Source organism: Aythya fuligula, chromosome 1 (genome assembly GCF_009819795.1).
Source record: "Aythya fuligula isolate bAytFul2 chromosome 1, bAytFul2.pri, whole genome shotgun sequence".
Lineage (NCBI taxonomy): Eukaryota > Metazoa > Chordata > Aves > Anseriformes > Anatidae > Aythya > Aythya fuligula.
The window spans coordinates 2075152-2100976 of record NC_045559.1 but is presented as its reverse complement, the minus strand read 5'-3'; the positions used below and the strand labels follow the sequence as shown (position 1 = coordinate 2100976).

General features: G+C 46.1%; 1 protein-coding gene across 1 annotated transcript in view; it reads left to right on the top strand.

The window, feature by feature from the left end:
- EXOC4 (exocyst complex component 4) overlaps positions 1-25825 on the top strand; it is a 368415-nt gene that overhangs the window by 286173 nt on the left and 56417 nt on the right. Inside the window, exons 12-13 of the mRNA XM_032185122.1 lie at positions 16427-16563; positions 24168-24323. Coding sequence (XP_032041013.1) covers positions 16427-16563; positions 24168-24323 — 293 coding nt within the window. The remainder of the gene's footprint in view (positions 1-16426; positions 16564-24167; positions 24324-25825) is intronic.

The following is a 25825-nucleotide window of genomic DNA, read 5'->3' as shown; positions in this document are numbered from 1 at the left end:
GGTTGACTTTTATAAATTGGTTCCATGCGAGATACACGGGGTCACAACACAGGGCGAAACCCTCGCTTTCTTTATTCAGAGTTTGTTCTGGGATTTTCCTTAGCAAAGGAGGTCTGCGAAGACAAATATCAGGATTTGTCCTGCTTCCAGCGTTCGTGGGCAGCTTTGTTTAATGGCAATAAACAGGTTTAAAGATTGGGGTTTTGGGTTAGGGGAGAGAGTGGAAGGGATTGTATATTTGTGCAAGGGGTGGATTGCAGCCCAGGTCATGGTTGTCCATCTGAGACTTCCCTATGATAAGGACATCCCAGGGATGGCTTGAAAACTTGCATGTTGAAAGTTACACCCCCCAAAAATAGAGATTTTAAGCAAAAGTAAACTTTCTAATCCTGTAAGAGATGTCTACTTTGGGGGGGGTCATTAAATAACAAATTCAGAAATCCATCAGCAGAACGTACTGGTGGTGGCTGGGGCTTGATGCTGGACCCTGGAAAGGGAAAGCCAGGGAAGACGCAGAGCTTCAGGACTGAATTGATGTCTGCTGGGACAGCTTAAGACTCAAATAATCGAAGATCTGTACATGCCAAGCAAACGTTTGCTCAAAACATGCCTGTAAGTATTATTTTTGTGAGAGCTTGCATCCATATTCATTTAACGCAAGGATAATGAGATTTCTGTGTCTCCTATACATCCTTCACATTTAAGTCAAACATGTCAGAAAAAGAAGATTGAATGCATTGTAGTTAATGTGGCTACATTTTGGGTAACCACACAACTGCCGAGCGGGGCTTTCAGACTCATGTCATTCTGAGTGATTATTATTTAATGTATTTATTAACATGGAGATGAAATTTCTGCGCAGCTGTTGTAAAACATTTTATGGAACCGTTAACGCCGGGGTTTGTGTGAGATGAGGTAATGAGGTAATGTTTTGTTTTCGGTTCTTCTGATTTTTATTAGAAACAAACTTGAAAAAAAAAGAGCTGTGGGTTCTGTTTGCATCTGTCAAGAGAAAATGTTCCTGTGCTGCACAGTTCAAATAACACATCAGAGGAACAGCCAGGGGGTCTCGCTGGAGGTAGGACGACCTCTGGGCTCCAAGGGGGACTCAGTGTCATAGGATCCTACAATCATTAGGGTTGGAAGAGCCCTCCAAGATCATCTGGTCCAACCATGCCCCTTACCACCAATGTCACCCACTAAACTATGTCCCCAAGCACCACATCCAACCTACACATCCAGTGAAGGTTTCGGGGCAGATTCACAGGTAGGTGAGGTGCCCCCAGATCGTGCTGCTTGGTGGAGTGGAGGAGATTGCTCAGCCATCTGATTTTAGTTGACAACCTCCACTCTTAGAGCTTCTCAAGATCTTGAGAAGGTCCATGCTCCTGTGTGGCATTGATGGGAGCATGACACAGCTCCTCAGAAGACCAGGGCTGCCGTATATCCCATCCTGGGGGTGGTCAAATCAGTGTCCTGCTCACTCTTCGTCAGCCTCTGAACTTTTAAGAGGTGATTTTTGGCTTCTGTCCCCATTGCTTGGACAGCAGGTGAGTTTGTATGGCAAACAAAGATACGGGGACTTGGTAGCCCTCCTGTTATTGTCTGAGCTTTCACTTTTTTCTAGAGGTAGCAATTTGGGGAACATAAGAGCAGTGATAAGGAGATTTACCCAATCTTCCTTGCCATCTTGGAATGGTCAACAAGAAATACTATTGATCCTACCAGGAAAAAAAAATAAAGACTGGGGAGAATCTGAGAATCTCTCCTATTCATTAGGCTTCATCACGGCCTGTGATAGTTCAGCTCCATCCCTAACTGCTGCATGCAATTTCCTTTCCAAATCACATTAAGTCTGACAGCTCTGGATTGCCTTGATAGATGTGGAAACGCTCGGCCCCGTAGTACAAGCTGCCGGCATGTGGGCCTCACTGATACCTCCTGTCACCGAATCTAATGGTGTGCTCTCGTGGAAGTGAATCCTAAGTTCTCATTACACGTCAGATGAAAACTATCTGCTTGTTTCAGTTTTGAATCGATGGTAATTAGCGTCCAGCAAGGTGGGCAGTAGGTCTGAGGGCTGCATTTTAGACGCACAGCTCTGGGAGGGACCTTGTGGGTCAGGAAGTCCTGTGCCTGCCATCGGCTGCACAGCATCGTGCAAACACTTCTCATTAACGTACTAAGTCTGTCTTCAACGTAGTATTTTAGTGCTTTGACATCTGATTTCTAGCCCAAAAGGCTACTGAATATGGTTCTGAACTGAATAAGCGGTGTTACCTGGATTAATTACTGCTTTCTCGCTGCCTCCAAGGGGGTCTGCAGACCATTTAACATTCCTGGGCCTCTGTTTTCTCACCTATAAAATCGAATTAAGGAAATTCCATTCAGAGGCATTATCAAGCCACTTTCATCAGCCTGCTTCATGCTTCTTGGATGGAGGACGTGTAAACGCAGAATAACTCCGTGTTGCAGTAATGCATCTCCCCTTTTAAGCATTTGATAACAGAAAGACTCTTCTCCCTCCACAAATTCTCCTATTTTTGCCTGGTGGCACTCCCCACATATCTGAGTGCCTCTTGCCCTGATTCCCATGGATTTCCACAAGCCTCCTCCTCTCCCATCTCAATTCCAAAACCCTCCCAGTGCTCCACCACCCTTGATGCCATGTTCCCCATCAGGCCAGGCCGTGGCTTTCATGAGAAAAACATTCCTCTTACGCAGGAATGGAACAAAAATAAAGAAACGAGCATTAACTGAGGTGCTTCAATTCGCTCCTTCGAGGTGAAAGCGAGGCAGATATTCTGCCACGAATTGCAGCAAGGTCTTGATGCCACAGACAAATTTCTCATCCGCAATCCCTACGATCCAAACGCCTCCCCCAGAGGCAGAAGGACAGCAGGAGCGATCTCGAGTGCCACCTGGCTTCCCGATAAAGCTCACATCTCCTCTGCTTCTCTCGTCGGGGATCTGGCTCCTCGCAGCAGCACGGCACTGCCAGGGAGATCTTTGCAAATATGACAACACTGGAGAGACAAATTATCTCCGTTCGGAGCTAATTTCTGTTTCCCAGCAGGGCTCCGCCGTGACCCCGCTGGGCTTGGAAATGCCGCTGTTTGGTTAATAGATGAATGTTTTGTGGATGACTGTATCTTGTGCTCTGCTGGTGCCAAGTTTGGCTTCCTCTGCTCCCTCGCCTTCTCACTCGCAGCCAACATCGCGAGGCCTAAATGGATTTATTCACAGGACAATAACTTGACTGTCATTAGCGCGGGGAAAATAACGTATGAGCAAGCGATGAAACAAAATGCTCATTCTCTGCCATCCATAACTGCCTGGGAGGTCTCTTAAAGACGTACTGTAGGGAGCCATCTGCTCGGAGGGGAGATGGGGCTGTCAGGAAATGATGCACAAGTTGGAGATGGGAAGGGAAGATCTATAGTATCATCCAGACCATTTGCTGAGCAGGACTGCTCATTACTGCTCTGCCCGCGCCGGCTGGGAATTGAACAATGGCATCTCGGCTGTTATTAGACATCTCTCATAATGAGCTGACCCACTGGGTCTTTCCTTTCCCAATTGGATCTTTTTTTTTTTTATTTCCTTTGAGAATGGGATTTTGGGGGAGAAGGTGATGACTTTTTCAGTGCCCTCATGCTGCATTTTGGAAGCAGGGTGTTGCGGTTGCACCGCGCTCGTGGTTTCTTTGCCGTGATGGAAATCCTGAGTTATGAGCAGAGAGCTACCAAACTGCTGGGTAGTTCATTTAACTCATTTTGTTCCCTGCAGGGAGTACAAATATTCATCACATAGCGTGGAAAACTGTGAACCACAACTGAACACTTTTGTTTCTTTGAGTTGAGTTTGGGATTTATTACCGGTCTCTGGGCAGAGCGTGATAAAATACCCTAAGAGTATAGCTGAGGTTTTGTCACCCTGGGTTTTGTGGCTGTGGAAGGGTGAAGGTGGATGAAATAAGAGTTCCCTTGACATGTGTAATTCAGGTTTTATCTACGTGAGCGTTTCTCACCCCATCACAATTTGACTTTGTGACGCCTGGCAAACAACCTATACCTAACACCAATACTTGCTGCAGAGCCTGGCCCCCAGCCAGACCTTGTTTTCTCTTGGAAGGTGTTGAGCGAAGCTCTACCAAAGGTTTTCCTTTTCATTTGCTCTACCACGCAAACAGGACGGTGAAATTTGCTGCCGTGGTGGTAGCTCTGCCCCGTCCTTGTGAGATTCCCTGCAAATATCCGAGCACTCCCATTTCTTCGTGCTGTCTTAACCCAGTGCAGCCAACTGTTCCCACTGAAGGTGGTCAATCAGAAAAGGGAAGTGCTCAGCAAAGTGATGGCATTTCCCAAATTCCTCGCAGTTTTCCAGAAAAAAATGGTAGTCTGGGTTTCCATCCTTACACCGATCCTTGAAAGCATCCTGCTTGAGAAATGCAACCCTGCATGGACCCATCACCATGTGGGGTCTGAGAAAAGGCAAGTAGCTGTGTTCGTGCAGGAGAAAACTGTTCCAGTAGTGGTTTAATCCTTCACCCAAGTCTCATTGCAATTTCTGCCTCTCTATGCACGATTCGAGGGCTGGTGGTGTCTCTTCTTCCATCTCCTGAGCAGAAGAGTTTGTCCGAGTGGATTCTCCAGCATTTTGAAGTGGTCGCTCACTTGTGATGAAGGCAGCATTAATGCAAACTGTTGGGTACTTGGAGCTGCTCACAGTCTCCATGCATGAGAAATTTCAAGATAATCCGTTGGAGACGTCCAGGGCCAGCTCTGTGATCTCCTTAGTCTTTGATGTGTAGAACACGGGGCTTAATTTATTGAATGAATCACAAGTGATGCCGTCAAGTGCGCCGCACGGGTTTTCTCCTGTCCAGGCTTTTTGGGCAGAGGGCTTAAAGCTGCAGCTTCCCTTGGACTGAGGTGCTGTGCCAGGGCAGCCTGTGCCACCCTGAAATGGTCAAATCAAACCCCAGGACTAAATGCAGCAACTTAACAAAGGGAATAAATGAACATTTAGAGCTATTAATGCTCCTGCTTCCTCTTGCAGGAGAGGAGATGACTGATCCTTTTGTAGTTTCCAACTTACGAAGCTATGCAAGAATGTCGAGGTTTTATAAAACTAAGGTTTCACAAAACTAAGGACATTTTGATTCTTTTTTTCATCTCTCTTGTCCTGGAGAGCCTGGTGGTTAGAGCCTTGGACACTGAGACATTGAAGTTTGAGTCCTTCTGCTGACCAAATGGCACAGGAGAAACATTTTACTCCTTCCTGTTGGTTTCCTAACCACCGAGAAAAGCAGAGGCCAGTTTTGGCTATAAACGTTTCAGCACTGCTCAGTTCTAGAGGAAAAGTGAAAAAGATCACGATTTCACCCATACTATGGGGGGAACCGAAATGAGAAACATCCGAATTTGCTGTGAAACCAAATTGTCGTCCTCCGGTCATCTGTGGCACTCTTTGATTGCGCTGGGGTGTAAATAACCCTTTGAAAGGGTTTTTTGCCCCTTTTTTTAGTGAAGTTTGACCTCAACTCTGCAGAATTCAAGAGCTCCAACCTGGGGGCAGCTCGCCAGGAGCTGCTGGCAGTTGTTGAGGTGCCTCAATTTTGGCTGTCACGGGCAATGCCCAACCCTGCGAGCACGGGGCCACAGTACACGTGGTGACAAGTTCCCACTAAAATACACGAAATAGGGGTTTTAGCAAAAATAGAGCCGCTAAGTTGCAGAAATCCATCTCAGGTTCATTGCTGATCGGTGGCCTTTGGGAGCATTTTGGAATAGTTGAGATTTCTCTTCTTTAATCTCTAATTCCACCATTTACAAGACGGTCACCTACAGATTAATTCTAAACCATTGTTTAGGGGAAAAAAGGGAGTTTTTTTCTTACAAGTTGAGCATGCTTAGACAAGCTGGGTTGGTCTACTGCTTTTTATAACAGCTCTGCAAAAAAGGAAGCGCGTACAATCCCTGTGGTTTAGCTGCTTTTTTTTTTTTTCATCTCTGCTGCCTTACAAAGTCAAACCGCAGAAAACAATGCAGTAATTTTAACTGTCAATTTTAATATACTTCTGGATGTCTCGCTAGGAATTTAATCTGTTGTATGGAGCTAGCTGCACCCTCCTGTAGGACTTCTGCCTTCTCCCGAGTCCCCCAGAGGAATATATCAGAAAAAAAGTGGGAACATGTTCAGAAATACAGCGTTCCTAATCTAATTAATTGTAACTGGATCATTAAGAGTAAGCGACTGTAGACAGGAACATGAAATGAAGTGCTCCGGGGTTGAGGTTTGACTCACCTGTGTCTTTCAGGACCCACCCTACACTGGGTGTTACCTTCTAGAAACCCGCTGGTGACATCGGTCTTGTCACCCTGTGATGTCACTTAGCCCTACAAATGAGGCTTTTTGACACTTGCTCTGAAATCTGACAGATGGTCTTGTAAGGTCAGTGAGATGGCCTCAGTCTGGTCCCAGAAGCTCCCCTAGCAGTTAGAGCTCATCTCATAGAGCTGCTACTATTTTTTTTTGACCATTTTCTTTCTAGCCATCCCCCACACTTTGCATTTTCATCAGCTCTCATTTAATTTAAATTACAGCTGTGCTCTGTACAGGTAGGTTTTGTATTGATGTCCATGTGCACTGCATAAATCCGGGGCCACAGCATCTTTTTGGGGCTCAGTCCTGCTTCACCATTCCCCTTTTTTCTAATTTCTGTTTCTGCATTGGGCCACTGTGCAGGGACATCTCCCCTTCACTCCCCTCCTCTCCAGCCAGAAAGTTTTCGCAGGTAAGAGCACTTTTAATCTTCGGGCTCCAAGATTGAAAGAAAGAGACCTCAGAGCACATAGAGTATTCATAAAAATAATACGGATGGCTCTTTTTCTCCAAACTGGACTAACCGTGTGAAAACGTTTATTTAAAAACGAGGTTCACTCTGCTTCCAGAATTGATGCCCAGCTTCTGAGCATCATTAATTTCCCGGTCCGTGTTCAATTTGTATCGTGCTGCAGGCTGCTAATGATGTTCTAGAGCGGCTATCACAAAGGAGAAGGAAACCTGCCACTCAGTGCATGGGAAATAAATCGCCACCTTGCCACGAGATTACCTGTAATTGGGAGAGTTGTGTAAAATCCTAAGAGCCACTTCTGGGAATATTCGGGGGGGGGGGGGCTGAAAATGTCAGGGACTGGCTTTTGAGCTCCTGCCGTACAATCTCAGCTCGAAATAGCTGAATGTTATTCCTTTTCGTTGCAGCCTTGCACAAATGTCTATTGATTAATAAAGGGAGAGCGTGGTCTGTGCCTGGCACTTTTGAGTGATAAACAGTTATGCAGCAGTAAAGAGGGTATATTAAAGGGTAAGAGCTAATGACTTTTCTTGTGTGTGTAACACATTAAAACCAGCGTGAAGCTACAGCTATTTTATCAAGCCGCTAATGTCCCTGACAACATTCACTTGGTGGGAGTGAATGAATGGAAATCCATTTAGAGAAGTAAATTAAAATACCTTAAAAAATGTCTTTAATAATAGCGACAGAACTCAGCAGGACCAGAGAAGTGAGAGATACAAAAGACCTATTAAGTTATCCAGTCCATCTCCCTGCCAAGGCAGCAGTATTCCTTATTATGCAGTCGCTGCTGCATCGTTCGGTGCAGATTTCAACGTCTCAAGTGCCGGGGGCTCTGATGGGAGGGTAATCTAGAGGCTGGAAGATCAGACTGTCACAAAACTCCCGTGTGCAGCCTCGTTTTTCCTTCTCTGCTCGTCTCCCGTGCCACGCACAGGTGCGCAATGGGACTAAATGGAAGAAAATCCATTTTGGAGCTTTAACTTCTGTCTTTCCTGCCCGTGACGGTGCTGAGCCAGCAGGATGCTCGCTGCTGGGGATGCCCGTGTGTCTGAGGACTATTGCAAGACGTCTCCTCAAGCAGATGCTCGGATCACTCAGATTTGTCACAGAGGTGACAGCCACCCCGGCGGGGGGAGCTCGGTGGCTTCTGATGGAGCTGCTCCATCTTCAGTGCCATGCTGCCCACCTCCTGGGCATTGGCTAAGAGCTGACGTGCCAAAACTTTCTGTTTCATGGGGAATTTGGGAGATTTTTAATAGGGGAGCTTGTTCATTCATAAGCATACCTTGGGCATCTTTTCCTATGGGATTTATTTGAGCTCCGAATCGGAATAAATGCATCCGATTTCCAGCATAATCAGCCCTAGAAGCTCACCCCGTAATTTCTGCATCGAGTCCATAACTCCTCTTTGCAAGTAGCTTACCGTGTAGAAAAGCACCTGTGCTTGATTTAGAGCCTCGCAGAGGTGGAGAATCCAGCAGAGGCAATCGCAAGCTGTTCGAGTGCTTAATTACCTGCGCTGTTAAAAAATGTGGAGCGCACTTCAGCTGCTATCTGCTGGATCTTGTTACGGCTTTTTGTGCTGGTCTAAAAGACTTAAATAAAATAAATAAGGAGCTTGAAAAAAATCTCCTAATGTCGTAGGCATTTGGGAGGTGAAAAAAGGTGTTTTCTCCTCTTTTTGTGCATAGCGATAAAAAGCTTTTCCTAGGGAGTTACCTGCTCACATCTTTCTGTCTGGGTGGCAGCAAAATTGTTTTCTGGGGGGGAAAATGAGCTGTGGTCTCCTGTGTGAATGTCAGCATGCAGCGGTCACTGAGGATTGGGAAGAGTTGAACTGCAGCCCGGATGGGAAGTCTTCGTCCTACAGGATGTGAAAAAGCAGGTGGTGGCTGATCCTGAGCTGAGTTGCTGTAAGACTTGGTTTAAGGGACTTGGTTTAATCCAGAATCAGGGAAATCTTACAAACACAGCTTCTCCTTGCTCCGAAGTGCGACCTGGAGCAGAAATCTGTCTCAAATTTGGACAAAGAGCAGTAGAAAAACTCTCATCCAGAAATTCCTACAGTCCCAGTGGCTCCTCCTCAGCCTTCTCCAGCTTTGGCCTCACGTACTACAGAAATGACACGTGCAAAAGAAAAGACTGGGGGCTTTTGTTCAAGTTACAGGATCTATGATTATCACGTACCCTTTTTTTTAAATTGTTGCAGAGCATAGTTTGAAAATACTCCTGGCAAACTCCTCTTCTGGTGCTTTAAATAGCTGTGATTCATTGGGTATTTACCGGGCTTCAGCAGGGCTGGCTGCAGCTCGTGTTAACGTGGTGTAGAATAGGGACTCGTGTGTTTAAATCCCGTGCTCTGTGAAATCCTAAATAATGAATATAGCGGTTAGAGGAAGAAAACAATTCTTCTGCATGGGCAAAGGTAGCACAGTAATAAGCAGATTTTACGGTACGTGTTTTCTGTTTTTTTTTTTTTTTAAAAAAAATGTATGTTTTGCTCTTCATCAATATTCTAGTTCACTGGAGCAAATGTTTTCTGCATCACACAGTTCCAGGTAAATAAGAGATACCCAAGACCTTGTTGGTGCACTCACGTGGCTGCTGCTGCACCACTTTTCATGCTAAGAGGGAAACACGGAGTATTATGGGCTCCTGTTAGCATCTGTGCTGCGGAGGCACTCAGGACTTCTCCGAATAAAGCCCGTAAAATGAAAAATATCACCTGCAGAGAAACAGGCAGAGATGTAGTTTAAAAAAAAAAAAATATCTCCCTCCGAGTTAGGAGCATTTGGGAAGCAAAGTTGCAGAAGGATGTGGTATAACCATAGTAACGGGCAGGATTCTGCAGAACTGATACTGGAATAATGAATTTTGCTGAAAAAAAATAAAATAGAAATGCTGGATGAGAAAAGCAGGCTATCAGATTTGGAGACCGTAAAAAGAGTTTTGCATTTAAACATGTATTTGAATTGATACATACTAAAAACCCCAGCCCTTTGTAAACCCGGCGTGTACCGCAGCAGAAAACAAATTGCAAAGCCCCCTTATCACTCAGTGTGAAATAACCACTAATCAGTAAAACGGGCAATTTAGACTATCATCTTCCCTCTTTTAGCTAAAAAAAGAAAAAAAAAGGTTGGTTCAGGGTTTGGTGTTGCTTTTTTTTTCCTGTTTTAGTAAGAGTAGCTCCATGGATGTAGGGGTGCAGGTTGGTGCCACGCAGCAGGGGCAGAGCTGGGGCAGTTTCCCCGGCCAGATTGTCCCAGATTTCCAAATAACCAAGACAATTTCCAGATTCTCTCAGGTATTTTTCAGATATCAGGTAGGTTTAAGCAGGCATCTTACGGCAGTACTCAGGGGAAACTGGGTCCCCAGCTCCTGTGTGTCATTTTACAATGATTTCCATCTCCAAGTCTGCCCCACCGACACGTAGCATCCCCAGTCGTGGTCGTTGGCCTTTTGGGATATCTGTTAAACTGCCAGAATTTGGGCAAAGGGAATGAATCCATTTTATCTCCATCTCCCATCGCCGTTCAGAGTGCTGGCAGCACTTGATATTTCCCAGCTCCCGAGAGCCCCTCCAGGTATTTCTGCATCTCGCCCAGTTCCTGGGGCTCTCCCCCTTCCCAGTCCACACCAGTACAGCGAAGCCCCTGCTGGGGGGTCACCACAGAGCTCCCTTTCACCCGCCCGCAGGGTGACAAAGCGTTATTAATTGACAACAGAGGAACCAAATTGCATCTGGCAGCCTGACGCTGCCGAGCATCACAGGTCACAGCCCGCGGGAGGTGGCCCCGCAGGTTGGGGCACGGCACAATTAGATCAAAATAAATAATATGAAATAAAATAATATGGAATAAAATAATATGAAATAAAATAAAATAATAAAATGAACTTAAAATAAAATAAAATAAAATAAAATAAAATAAAATAAAATAAAATAAAATAAAATAAAATAAAATAAAATAAAATAAAATAATGATGCTAATAGATGTCATAAAATTAAGCCTAGATCCTAGACCCTGGATTTCAGGTATTTGGGGAACTGTGCATCTTGATGCAGAATCCTGTATACCAAGCCAAAATGTAAGAGCCCATCGAGCTTAGCTCTCTCTCTCCACAACCCCCGTTATGTGCTGGAGACACTTTATTGCACCTGATGGCATTATGCTGGTGTGATACTGGGCCTCCCAGTATAAAAGAGACAGGGATGTACTGGAAGGAGCCCCATTCCGGCCTGGCAGCAGATCAGATGCAGCTGCTGAGCAGAAAGTCAGTGGAAGAAATCAAGAAATCCCAGGTGGGACTGGTGGGAGCTCTTGGCCTGAGCCTGCCCTGCTGCCAGTGCTTGCCTTGGGAAACGAGAAGAGCGAAGTTATGAGAAAAGAAGCTGAAATACGCCCTTGCTGGATGCTGTTTCTTCATGGCCTCGGTTAAAGAGGGGGAATTTCCCTGCGTGTGGTTTCCTCTGACACACACCACGCAGTGGTGATGGCACCGAGGCTCCTGAGCTGGGGCAAACAAGCAGCCAAACGCCCACAGGTCCAACAAAAAAGCAACGCCAGCCTTCCAGGCAGGAAAGAAAACACCCCAGGGTGTCTCCTTCTCACCCCAAGGAGACCTCAATCCCAACCACCCCACTTCAGAGTGCAGCCCCTGCTCTGCTCCCCACCTCCTGGGGCCATAGGAAGAACCGGAGCCTCCGTGACCCTCCTGGCTGATTGCACAGCATACGGCACCCGAGACAGGTGAGGTTGCTTCGAGAAGAACAGATCCGTATGGAGGATGTTTTCCTGCTGGGACAAGCATGGGTTTCCTCCCCCGACGTGTAGATTTCTATATTTGCAGCTCTTCCCCGAGGAATAGTGCCCCCAGCGTGGGTCATTGGAGCCCCCTGCTGAGCACATCTCAGTACCAGCAAAGGATGAATAATGTTGTGGAAAAACGAACTGAATGATTTTGGGGGCAGCTGAGAAGCTGTGATTTTAAAAAAAGGCAAGAAAATATACAAATAAACGTCACGTGTCAAGGCATCAGTGTGAGATTTAGCTACCAGTATGTTTTGGAAGGGGTCCCAAACCCAGAGCTGGGGTCAGCGCTGAGGTTGAAGAGGTTCGCAAAGCTTTTGTCTCTCCTGTTCTGCCTTTAATTACAGCTGTGCTCCGTATAGCACTTCTTAAATTGTGGGGTGTCAGCTATATTCCAGCCTAAAAATTAGATGAGGCTCTATTTATTTTTTCCTTCCAGGCAGCCACATCCTGCACTCATCTGGTGCCTTCCTCTGCCAAGACATCTCAAGGAGATTTAAGTGATGGGCAATAATATACTCATCACCAACAACCTTTACAGTGCCAAGGTCTCTTCCTCCATCTGCTGCGTTTTCAAGAGCCCATCACATGCTGAAGACGTCCCTGCCCGGGGAGATTCCCATCTTCACCTTTCATCCCCCAAGAAGTTGAAGAGTTTGCAAGTGAACGTGCAAGCGAGAATCTGCAATTTCTGCAGAAAAAAAATACTTGGGGTGAAGATTGTTCCTCTAATCGAGCGCTCATTGCCAAAAAGTCAGAGAAAACAAAATGATAGGTTGAAAATTTAATTTTTGTGTAGGCTTGGCCTGTTGCTTTGAACTTTTTCTGCGTCTTGGGGACTCGCTAATCCCTGTTCTGTTGTGCCGTGACCCTCTGCAGCCGCCACAGGGACCCTTGGAGACCCCAGTCGTGTCGTGCCATCGGGTGCCCTCTTTCTGTAGAGAAATTTGGTCATTTTTAAAACATAGGTGGGGTTGCACAAGTTATAAAGGTGAGGGAGAGTTTCAGCAGTGAGGAAACAGGGCTTGGGGAATGAAGCAAATTTGATTTTCAAGAGAAGGGGGCTGTGAAAAGGAAATCCCACGACCTGTTGTTGTTTGTTTTTTTTTTCTGTATTTTTTTCTGCCCCATCTGTCAAACGCAGGGATAATACCTCTGGGGCTGCTTATTCTTCTCCATCATTTGAGGCTGGGGAAAGCAGTACGGTCAGAGCGTAAATTATACGTGCCCTGGAGCTCCTTTGCGTTATCTGAGGCTTCGGCACAACTGAGAGTAAGGGCTGTATCAAGGAGCAGTGATAAATGTTTGCAAAATACATTAAAGATAAAACCCACGGTGTTAATAACGACCGGTGCTATGCTGTTTTATCATATTACATTGACAGTAGCTAATGGACAGGAGGTCGTCGGAAGGAATTTCTCTTTATTTTTAGTAGCTGTAAGAAGACCCCTTTGAAACCTTCACCCCGATGTGCTGGAGGAGTAATGAATCACAGCCTCGGCGTGATGTTAGGATTCAGCACCACGCCGTGTTTTCAGGTGCGAGGCGATGAATATTGTTCGGCGGACGCGTTGCCTTGTTAGTGTGGGTTTTTTTGAAAGGGTTCATTGAAGTGTCTTGCCATAAAATTATGCTTTGATCATATCCATTTGCCGTTAATGAATCCAGATGGGTTAGCGGCAACTGGATTGTAACTCTCTGATAATACATGCGCTGCCTTTCATTTCCTCGCGCGGACTTTTAGAAGATCCTGCGCCGGCCCAGCTAACGAGTCCAGCTGTATTAACATGGCCTAATGCATCCTAATACACAGCATCCCCAGGGACACATGCAGATGTGTCAGGATTGCTTTGGAAAAGGTTAAAATGTTAGAGAAAAAATAGCCTATATGTATCTAGTACAGCCTTCTTTCATATGGTAATTGTCCTTTTTTTTTTTTTTTAAGACATGCAAGTAGCTTAGTATTCTCATTAAATCAAAAGACCTTCTTCTAAAATCAAGATATTGACAGGAGCTTAGCTCTGATTTTAATGTTGTTGTAGAGAGGAGAAAGTAAGTGGGAGAAGCTCTGTGGAAACCAGCAGTAGCCTCCCTTTTAACGTATGGTCTTTGGGTTTTTAAGTTGTTTTCTCGCATATCGAGTTATGAAATGAAATAGAAATGGGGCAGGTTGAGAGCAGCTTTGATTCCTCTTCATGTGGTTGCGTGTCTCAGGCATGAAGTTCACTGCGATGGGAGGACACGAGGAAGGATGGATCCTTCCCCTAAGAGAGATCAGGTAATGGCACGGGTCTCCGAAAAGCCCACCCGTCTCTCACCAGTAAAATACCAGTGGAAAACAAAATGATTATCCACACAAAGAGGCAAATCGTTGCTTTTGGTTTCCAGGTTGCTACACAAGTTATGAACTTTGGGGTTTTCTTCTTCCCTGTGCAATTTCCCTACGTAACTGCCCCACTGTAAAGGGTCAAGATCAGCCCCAGAAGGAGACGGTTGGATTTGGACCGACAAGGCAAATTCTTTATTTCCCACGTGTGCAGTCAGAGATTTCTTGTGACTTTTCTAAGCAGGTCAGAGCCACCTTGTCCTCTGCTGAGAGACAAACGTGGCTGTGGGAGCACATTTAAAGCTATTTTGGTGCAAAGTGAGTTCCTTTTACAGAACCCCCTTGCACTGAAGGCGTAATTATGCCCTAGTGGATCAGATTGGTCTAATTTCCCCAAATTAACACGTAATTTTCTCACCTCACTTCCCAACCCAACCTACATGGTTTAGGGTTTCCTCTCAACGGAAAGGAGCCGGATCAATGTCTCATTTTAGTGAGATTTGGGTGAATTCTTAAAAGGCTTCTCTTACCCTCACTGGGGTCAGCTCAGTGTCCCAGCACGCTGGTGGCCAACCAGTGGGGGTGGAGGCACCTCTGGGTCCATCTGCCCTGTGGACCTCCCTTCAGGTATTTATGAACATGGATAAGACCCCCCCAGAACCTCCTCTTCTCCAGCTCTCTCAGCCCTTCCTCATGGCAGAAGTCCTCCAGGCCCTTCAGCATCTTAGTGGGCTCTTTCTAGTACGCCCAGGTCTCTCTTGGACTGGGTTCTTGTCCAGTTCATTTGCTCGTGATGACCCCAGGTTGCAAATCGTTTAGGGTTGGTTGGCCTGACCCATGGGCATCAAGTCCAGGGTGGGATTGAATTTGTTTTAAAGCACAGCTAATCATAGTAACAGGAGAAGCAGCATAGACACAAACATCTGAGAGGTGGCTGTGCCAAAATACATTTTTGCTTGGACAAAACAATCCCAAAGTGTTGCTAGTTGTGATATGAAAGGTCAATGGTTTGCTTAGGAGCAAGTTAATGCAATATGAGGGTGACCGAAGAGGAGTTCCCTCCTCCAAGTGCAGTGGAGAGCCAAGGACGTCTCAGGCACGGCACGGTTGGTGACTAAGCCTTCATTTAACCCCCCCCGCTGCCCTCATGCTAAGGAATAATCCGTGCTCTGACTGAGGATGAGGTCTGCAGATGTTTTTTTTTTTTTTTACCAAATCAAGGCCAGGTAGCAGAGCAGAATCAATTCCTGTCACTCACGGGGAACTCTGGAGGAGCAGGATTATGGAGCAGGGCGATGCTGCCGCGCTTTAATCTGGAAATCAATACAGAGAAGGAAGTTGGGCTTGTGGGGATATTGCAGAGACTGTGATTTCGGTTTTGATGAGATTTTGCTCTGCAAACAACTGAGTCACTAACTCCTCTTCACAGCCTGATTAATACAGAGAAAAAGCTAAAATCAGCCTTGATGCAGCTCTCTGGAAGTCCCTGGAGTACTCCCCGTATAGCTGGAGTCCAGAGTTTCTCAAATGAAGCACGGCTCCCAGATGCTTCAGTCTCCTTCTTTGCCTTTGTGCGTAGCTCAGGAGCAGCCCTCCGTTCTGCTGAGCCTGATATTAATACAATAGGTGTCGTTCTGGGACTTTGATAACCTTCCTTCTTGGTTGTTTAGAGAAACAAAATCAAATACAGCAGGCAGGTCACCTCGGGGTGCCTCAGAAATCCCCAAATTCATACAGGGTGCTGTAAATCTGGGATGCTATCAGATGCACTCCTTCTTCTGCAGGCTGTCAAAAGTGCCTCATCCATAGGCTGGGGAGGAGCATTTTTGGTTTGCAGCTTTGCCCTGTTGTTCCTGTGATCATAATAACACCGCTTGTCATAACAAAAGGATGCCAAGGTGCTACTTAACCCTCAGCCTCAGCAGCAAGCTTGTCCCCAGCACGTACAGTTCGTGCAAATGTGAGCCGTGGGTGTAACCCCCTGGTTGTTAGGATGGTCTGTGATCCGGGAGTCCAGAATTACTGGTCAGGCTGAAAGGCTCAGTGTTGGAAAGCCCAAGCAGAGCCCAGCAAGTCTGCAGGTACCTGGTTCCTCTAAAAATCACACGTCTGAATTTTGAGGCTTCACCTGGTGAACAAAAGACCCAGAGAACTGCACCGGTCCTGCGCCACTGGCTCAAAAAGCCAATCTCTCCCAGACCCGATATTCAGAGCTCTAAGCCATCCCTCTCCCTTGGTTTCTGCTTTTTCCTCTTCCGTTCTGCTTTCCATCACTTGGTGACACGGGCTGTTCCAGCATCTGCTCGGCGTCAGGGAGAATCAGCTGTACAGTTGCATCTGTGACACTAATTAGCACAACACGAGGCAGCTGAAATTAAGATATCCGTTTAACCTCTATTCACGCTCGTGCTTGCCTTTCTCTTCCAGAGCACGGTGATCGTGGAGAAGACTGTCCAAGACCTGATGAACCTGATGCATGACCTGAGCGCCTATTCGGATCAGTTCCTCAACATGGTGTGCGTGAAGCTCCAGGAGTACAAGGACACCTGCACCCTCGCCTACAGGTATGGGCAGGATTGGAGGTACTGCCCTCGTGGTTTTGCTGCTTGGCATGAATACAAAGGATCTACTTCTGGAAATATCTCTGCTGGGACACTCAGGAATAGGTTTTTATAGGTGGGGGGAAAATCTGAAATCGTGATCGTTGCCGTAGGAAGAGTCTTGGTTTCCCAGGGACTTTTCGCACACCACGCTGTGGTTTAGGCTTTTTAAACGTGGATGAGAGTGGAAGAGTGCTTAGAAACCACACTGCTTTTCTCTTCATCAGGCAAAAGGTGGCCTCAGGTTGGAGATGGAGTATAAGGCATCATATTTGACTTAACCACTTATATATATCTACTGCTTGCTTGTAAAGCAAGTCAGGTCCTTCCATTTCATCCATTCCATTCTTTGCTCCCGGGAAATTCACAATTTTATTTTAATTAATTATATCAAGATTGTGGTATTCAGATCTCATGACAGTGTTGGAATTCATAACCCCAGGACACCATTTTAATACACACACACCGGATTTTGTGGCACTTTACCCAAACCTTCCCAAAAACTTACTCTTTCGAGGGGCCATCAAATGCTCTGTCCTGGGCTGTTCATCAACATTTTGGGGGCATAGCTCTCACCCAAATCATGGTGTGGAAGCTAAACTCAGCCTCCAGACACGGGCTTTGAGTCCTTTGGGCACTTTATCGCAGATTGCCTTGGTAACCATTGCTAAATAACTTATTCTCTGTACATCTCAGCTGCCCATCTGTAAAATGGCCCTCCCTGGAGAGGGGGGCCAGCGACGTGCCCCGCACCGCGGGGATAAATACTTGCATTGAAAGACACTAAAGATGCCGTGGCAATGCGGGCTATAATAGCTGCTATACATAATCTCCTTTAATAGCTAATTGAGGCTGGCGATAGCAGGGGAAGCTGAAAAAGCCCCTTGTGTTTTCTGACCAAAAGCATTAAGAAATTATTTCCTATTGCCTGATTTCATTCAGAAGGAGCTTCATCTGGCGAGCGGCTGCGTACGGGCTCATTATTATTATTAATAACAGCAACAATAGCAGTGAGCACATATGTGGGCTAAACGGCGTCCGAGCGCTCGTGGAAATCGGTAGCTGTGTGTGTGCCATTGTCCAAAAGGCTCGTGTTTTATGTGAAACTTCACTGACTGCAGCCAGACAATGGATATAATTTCTCTGGCTTGAATTTACAGGTCCTTCCTTCCTTCCTTTCCTGATACCATTCCTGGCTTTGGCACCTGCTGAGGCGTAATTAGGACAGCCCTAATTTGGCAATATCCTGATTACAGCAGGAGGAAAAACAGGAAATGTTCTAGTTTTGCTGCTAGCAAATGACTGACTGAAATAGAAATCCATATACATTTCAAATGATTTCGGAGGAGTACAGCAGCCACCCCGCTCTCCTGGGCGAGCGGTTCGATGCGCGGGGTCAGCATGCCCTCTGCAGGGACCTCGCGTCGGTACGGCTCGGCACAGACCACAGCTTTCCTTCGGATGGATAAATCTCGAGTGTCCTCACGCTGATAAATAAAGTTAGTGGAGGAATGGCCGTTTACAGCCGCCTAAAATCGGGACGCGCTCCTTAGAGCTGAATGCTGATACGATCAGGCGAAGCTGTTGGAGCAAGGAGTGTGTGTCTGCTCTCGAGATGTCAAGAATTTGGGGAGCCAGGGAGATGGTTTATGCAAGATTTGCACGTGGCATTCGTTCCTTCTCCATGTGCAAGCTGCCTGAAGGGGAATAGGAACAAGCGTGGATTAAATGTATTCAGATACAGGCTCCTCAAAGCAGGGCGGCTGCACTCGGAGTCCTTCACAGCACAGATAGCTCCGTCAGGACGTCAGCGCTAAGGCGTGCAGAGCTGAGATTTTTCTTGTTTGATTTCCACTTGGCTCTGGTTTTCTAGCAAACACAAAAACTAGCAGGGCTGGATGTGAATGGATTGGGCATTTATATAAGTAGCAACTGTAGGTTTTCTTGCTTTCATCGATGACAAATTTCGGAAGCGTATTTCGTCTGAGCTAGGTGAGATGTCTTCAGCAAATCACGTGTGTGTAAGAAGTTCAACACAAACTGTTTACAAATGTGAGTTATGCTTTCTGGCGACTTTATGGTGGGGAGTGGGAAATCAGGGATAAAAATTGAAAGCAAGAAAGGGAGATAGAGCCACAAAACCTCCTGCTGTGTTAGCAGCGTCATCCCAAGTCTGTCCATCCCACATCTAGCTGCTTCTTCAACAGATTTCTTTGAGAAAAGTTCTACTCAGGAGTTAAATGAGTAGTTAAACCATTTTTACTGGGCTTTGGGAGGTACTCAAAGGCCACACAAGGAACTGTAAGGATAGGATAAAATCTGACCAATTCAAGGTAGCTATCTCTAAGATTAGCCTTTCTTTTTAGCCTCTTGCCAGCACCCTTCTCAGAAAAGCTTTGCTGTTTTGAGATCTAAAATGAATCTCTTTCTGTGTCCTTCTCCAACAATTTATCCCATTTCTAATTAAGTTCATGTTGAAGTTATTTTGTTGTCCAACCTTAGGCTCTGTCCTGTGTATCCACCTGCTTTTTATCAATCTTTCTTTCCCATGTCAACTGAACAAGTATTTTCTCATGCTTTTTTCAACCTGTTTGAAGAGTCTGAATTAGGTCCCCAAAATGACTCTCCAGTCCACAAAATGAGATGCACACCTCCAAAGAGTGAATCACGTTAATTAAAACATGGCTCAGCTGTCTGGAGGTGAGCAGCAGCCCCTACCAGCTATGAAGACAGCTTATGGTGACCAGCCTCCTGGTTGAACTGTCTCAGCTGAGTTTGTGAAACAAGGTGGGGTAAAACAGGATAAATCTCTTCAAACATGGAAAAAAAAAAATGTTCCTACTTTCCAGCCAGCCAGCCAAAATAAAACTAAATTTTAATAGATAAGGAAATGAGGAGCAGATGGATTCATCCAGGGTCTGCAGTCACAACGGGATTTCTCAAGTTCCAAAGACGCACTCTTTCCACACAGTTTAATACTTCTTACTGGCATCTTCTTCTTCTTACGTTAACTTTTTGATTTCTAAGTGTCTTTTTGTTTCTAGAAGCTTTTCCAGGCAGGGGTCTGTCTCCCTCAGGCCACCAGGTACCCGGCACATGCTGAGCATGCTTCTTTTAAACTCTTAGCGATGCGAGCAGAGCTCAGCATGGAAAAATCCCCCGGGCCTGGGAAGAGAAAAAATCATTCCCAAATACCATTGGCACAGGGCAATGGAGTGAACAGAGTGCAATTAGCTCCTGTGGCCCACAGATGTTTTCCTAATGAAAAGCCTTGATCCCCAGCTGTGTCTGGAGACGTTCCCCATCACTCAGCCCCCAGCTTAAGGGTCAGCGGTGCCAACCTGGGACCATTCCCACCAGCAGATGTTTTCTGGATAAAACCCACTGAGCCGTGGAGGGGCAAAGCCTCTTGCACATGTGCCATCACCCGTGAAATTGTTCACCTATTCCCTCCCCACTCCCGAAAGCTGGGTACAAACAGATGGCATCTTCCTTGGCCCGTTGAGCTGTGAATTAATTAGCTGATTATGGCGCTGGTGGCAGCAAGTAACCCTATTACGGCAGCAGGAGTAATTGTGTAGGATTTTGGGAGAAAGGGGCTGTTTGGAAGGAAGTACTCTGAGCTGTACTAAAACATGTCATCCTACCTTGTGATAATTGACTCGAGGACCCGAATTAGGTTGACATTGATAAGAAGTTACGGAGGCAGAAAACTGGCTGAGATGTTAGAAAGAAAAGGTGGGGGGAAAAGGTGTCTGTAATTGATGGTGAAAGCTGGGCTTCTAACGGAGATCAGGGTCTGTTCCACCTTGTTTACCATCCTTCTTAATGAGGGGGTGGTTGGAGTAAAACCAACCTGTCAATAAATATTAGGAGGTGTCGCAACTGTGGGAAAGAATGGGGAAATAATTCAGAGGGACCCGCGTGGAAGTGGCAGTGTCCCAGCACTGGTAAAGTAGAAGCACCCGTTTGATTTAAATGGAGAGCTCTGCCAAGGTCTCCAGTGGCTCATGGTCCCATGAGTAAAATATCACCAAAAGGTGAGGAATCGTGTGAGATAGGCTCTTGGAAAATACTGCCCTAGAAAAGCAAGGGCACCCAGCTCAGACTGGAACTCGCTATAGCAGCCAAACGGATGCCTGTCTCTCCTCCCCTGACACCCACTCCAGAAAGCAGTAGGGTTTTTGAGGACAGCAGATGCTAAAGATCATAAAACAGAGAGGTAGCTCTGCCCTCTGACTCCATCAGAAGACTCCCAAAGATGACTTTCATGCGTAGACATCTGAAGGGCTACGATACCACTGTAAATAATTGACTATGGAGGCTGAGTACTGAGGCTGCTATAAGGGAAAATAACAGGGAGTAATGGGACGAAACTGAGTAAAGTAAAACATGAGCACAGTATTGGGATTTTTATTTTTTTTTTTTGTCCAAGAGTTAGATTTGTTCATCTGTGAAATAGACTCCCAAGGGAAGGAGTCTATTACTTCAGTCATTTAAATCTGGAAAGGACAAAGCACTGACTAATATATTCAGTGGAACAGTTGTCCTGCCTTGGCGGAGAAATGGCCAAATATCATCAAATTCAGTTTTTCCAGCTCAGATGTCAGAGATTCTGGTGGAATGTGTTTTTTTTTTTCCAGGGTGTTGAGCAGAGCCCTTTTTTCATAAATGGAAAAACACTGAGCTCCTAATAGCAGCAGAAGGCCAAATTGATATTTTGATGCCGAGGTCTTCTGTGGCTGGAAACAGAATTCATTCTTCTCTGTCTGTGGCAGATTGAACATGAAATTTAAAGATAAGGAAAATTCATATTTAAGTGCATGTGACAAATTCATTTTCACAAATCCTGTGTACTTACTGAGCAGAGGTTGTATTCTTGGTGGCAGGTGAAAGGAGTGATAGGTTGCTCCGTGCTGGTGGGAAAAGAAGTCATCTCGGTTTCACGATAGATCAGTGTTGGCTCAGATCTCGATGCCATTTTCACTCTTTTCCTTTTCCAAACACATACACTCAGTGTGTTGTTGCTTTTATTTCTATTTATTGACAAAACATGCCTTTCAGTTGATTTAAAACGAGACTGGTTAATCCACGTAACCCTTCAGAAACCTTCAGGGTCTGTATTGTACAACCCTTCCCAAAATCACCACCTGAATGGCAGTGAGCTCTGATGATCTGTGTGCCCCATGACCACCCTGTTACCATCATGTGTGTCATCCAGAAGTGTGCAGCCTGATAAATGCCCCTGTGAGGTCCAGATCGAGCTGACGTAGGTTGAGCCAGCACAGACACATTCATACTACAGCACCCAGTGACTCTCAGCTGACAGAGCCAGCACTGAATCTCTGTATCTTTTCCATCCTCAAAGTTTCTGCCCTCTTTGCAGAAGCCAGTTTGTCTGGGGGACAGCAACAGGAAAACATCAGTCCAGTGTTTGCGCCTTGTCAGCCCCTCCCGTTGTAGGACACAGCAAAGATGCATTAATTCTGGATGCCTTGAGCAAGGGGTGGTGGGTGTCGGAGGGGCAAACACAGGTCCAGGGTGTTTTCTGTATTTTTCCTTAGTAGAAGAAGATCCATCTCTTAGAGTATGGTGGAGATGCTTATTGTGTTGTCAGTCTGCAGCTAAGCTTCTTTGTAGGAACAGGACTTCCGAGACCTTGTCTTTTCAGCTGCTTCGTCTGTCAAGATACTCTTTTTTTTCAGTGGGTTTGCCATAGTCCCATTACAGAAGGCAAAAAAAAATAAAAAATAATCCCACTGCTGCCCACTGCAGGGAACATCTGCTTCTTCTTGGGCTGGAGAAGCAGTCCACTTGGTCACCATGAGGCTCGCCAGTGAAAGAAACTGGTGATAGGATGTAGAAGGAAACACCAGTACCCCTAATTCCCACTTGCCTTCTCTAAGAGGGTGAAAAACACTTCCCAGATCCTTGCAGTTTACTGAAAACCCAAGAGAGGGAGAGGACTCTCAGCTCACTGGTATGCAGGTGAAATGGCAAGCATGGAAGAGCACTACGCTGTGTGTGCTCATGGTTGTTCATGAGCAATCCCAACTCAAAAAATAGGCAGCTAATTGACTCCTCCACGCAGAGCATCCCTTTTGTCTCCTGCAATTGCCGGTGAGGATTTCAGACCGCTTACATTGCCAAAAATATTAAACAGGGGAAACCTTCATAATTGGAATATGTTGTGATCTTTGATTCGATTTCACACGTACATACGATTAAGCTGAAAACTATTATCAGATGTTTTGGATGGCCGGAGAGAAGACTGGGGACCCTTTGTTTCCTTTCCTTGCTTCTGACCTGCTCCCTAAGAGCGGCCAGCTGGTGTGTGGTGAGCTGGTGGCTTCCACCCAGTTCTGCCTGGGCAGGTTTCCACACTGCAGGCACAGCACAATCAGCAGCGGCTGGCGGGCTTAGTTGAGATTGCAGAGAAGAAATGAGCTGTAGAGAAACTGCCTCCTCACTCTCATAGCACAGGATGACCTCCTCCGGTTGTATAAATGGTGGTAAGTTGGGTGATTTTAAAGGAGGGGACAATATGGCCATTTATCCCTTGAGAGACTCTATAAAAGTGCATCAAGAGTTGTGAGCTTGAGAGGAATTTGTGTCATAGAAACATAGAAACATAAGGGTTGGAAAAGCCCTCCAAGACCATCTGGTCCAACCATCCCCCTACCACCAATGTCACCACTAAACCATGTCCCCAGGCACCACGTCCAACTTCTCCTTGAACACCCCCAGGGACGGTGACGCCACCACCTCCCTGTGCAACCCTTCCCAGTGCCTGACTGCTCTTTATGAGAAGAAATATCTTGTAATTTCCAACCTGAACCTCCCTTGGCACAACTTGAGGCCATTCCCTCTAGTCCTATCACTAGTTATCTGTGAGAAGAGGTATCGTGTCCACTTGTGTTGCTGTGCCTTCCACCTATTTGCTGAATTAGTTTTTGGACCCATTCTTTAATACTGCGTGGTTTGCACATTTGTATGTGACAACGATTTTAATTAGAATCACGTGAAGAGTACAGTTTGCTATATAAGGACATGAAACTATTGGAGAGTGTCCAGAGAAGGGCTACAAGATGGTGAAGGGCCCGGAGGGGAAGACGTACGAGGAGCAGCTGAGGGCACTGGGCCTGTTCAGCCTGGAGAAGAGGAGGCTGAGGGGAGGCCTCATGGCGGCCTACAGCTTCCTCATGAGGGGGAGTGGAGGGGAAGGAGATGATCTCTTCTCTTTAGTGACCAACAATAAGACTCAAGGGAATGGTGTCAAGCTGTGACAGGGGAGGTTCAGGCTGGACATCAGGAAGAAGTTCTTCACCGAGAGGGTTGTCACACACTGGAACAGGCTCCCCAGGGATGTAGTCATGGCACCGACCCTGTCGGAGTTTAAGAAGCATTTGGACTGTGCTCTCAGTCCTATGGTCTGAATTTTAGGGTAAACCTGTGTGGAGCCAGGAGTTGGACTTGATGATCCTTGTGGGTCCCTTCCAACTCGGGATATTCTCTGATTCTGTGATTCAGTGCTTTGCCCTGATGTGATTGCTGCTGCTTTCCCACAGGAGCATCGTGCAGTCGGACGAAAAGCTGGTGATCAGCGCCTCCTGGGCTAAGGATGACGACATTAGCAGGCTTCTGAAATCTCTGCCCAACTGGAGCAACATGGCTCAGCCCAAGCAACTGAGACCCAAGAGAGAGGAGGAGGAAGACTTTATAAGGTAACATATTTTATAGCCAAAGTTGTAAAAGGGTTTTAAAGACAGCGGCAACAATGGTAAAATGTTCTGGAAACAAAGTAATTGCGGTGTTTGCGTGGCTGTTGTGTATCCAGGTATGAGAAGAGTTTGAGATGTGTTTTTTTCCTTGAGTGGAGTAATAAAATTTAAGTCCACATGCCTTTATGTGGAAGCACCAGCTTTGCCGAACAGAGAATTTCCTGCACGTTGCCTGTGTTTCGTTCTGCTGATGGTAACAAGAAACCATTAGGGAAATGTGCTGCTTTGGAGACGTGTCTGGGCTCTCTTTATCGGCGCCTGTCTCATGATGGATTGATAGCTAAACCATCCTGCAGCTCTTTATCCTTCAAGAGAAAGAAGAAAGTGGAGCTTCTGCTCTGATGCAGCAGGAACAGAAGAGAGGGAGGCCACGGGTCAGCAAGGAGGCTTCAGTGGCAGCTCCAGCTTACTGCTTTCCTGCACTTCTTGACTAATCCTGCTTGTTCAGGCGCAGCTCTTTGAAGAAATGTGCTTGTGAAACAAGTGAGGAAAGTGGCTGGGATTGGGGAAGGGATGAAAAGGTTGTTTTTAATTCAGGCAGATCCTCGTGGTGCTTGATGATGCTACCCTGGTGACCCATGCAATGCAGAGAGCACCAGTCTGTGACCTAAGAGTGGGGACAACTGACTGTGCTGGGCAGGGATTCCCAGAGCTGGTGTTGTCACCACAGCTGCCCTCTGTTTGAGCTGGGACCCGGTGGTGTTTCACCTCCACCCTGAGCCCAGCAGCTATTAAGGAGAGCCAAGAGTTCACCGGTCTTGAAAAGCAGTGGTACCTCCAGAGGGGATTCATGCAGAGGCAACTTTCTGTATCCAAACAAGATTGTTTCATCCTTTTCTTTTTAGGCAAGTGGAAATCTGTACACGGGCAGATTGCCTTTCCTTGCACACTGTAAATCTCTTAGTCTTTGAATCATTGGCTCATCCTGAAGAAACGGGCCCTTTTTGTCATTCCAGCGAGTCAAAAAGCTTGTCTACACATCCCCATCACTATTCATCACATCCTTGATTGGCATTTGGCTATAAAACAGTAGGAGTAAGTGAAGCTGTTGAAAATTAAAGTCTAATTTGCCCAGATTGTCATTTTACTTATTCACTGACTGCAAGCACAATAACATAAAGATGATGCAGTCTAGAGAGAGGAACGAAAAAAGTACAAAATACATCTAGTCGCAGAAATGCTCTCTTGTACTGCTGTGGGTACTGCAGTAGGTATGGCAATCAGCATTGCCAGTGTTTTAAAAAGTCTTCAGTGACACTGGAAGAATCATACAATCACAGAATCATTTGCAAAGCCCTTGAGGTCTTTGTGTTGGTTTGTTTGTTTTTGTTTGTTTGTTTGTTTGTTTTTTGAGATTTGTGGATCTGGTTCCAACTTCCATCTTCGCCATCAGATTTCTCCTTTGTTTCTTGGCATGGATGGGTGCTGGGATGCCCTCCTGGCTC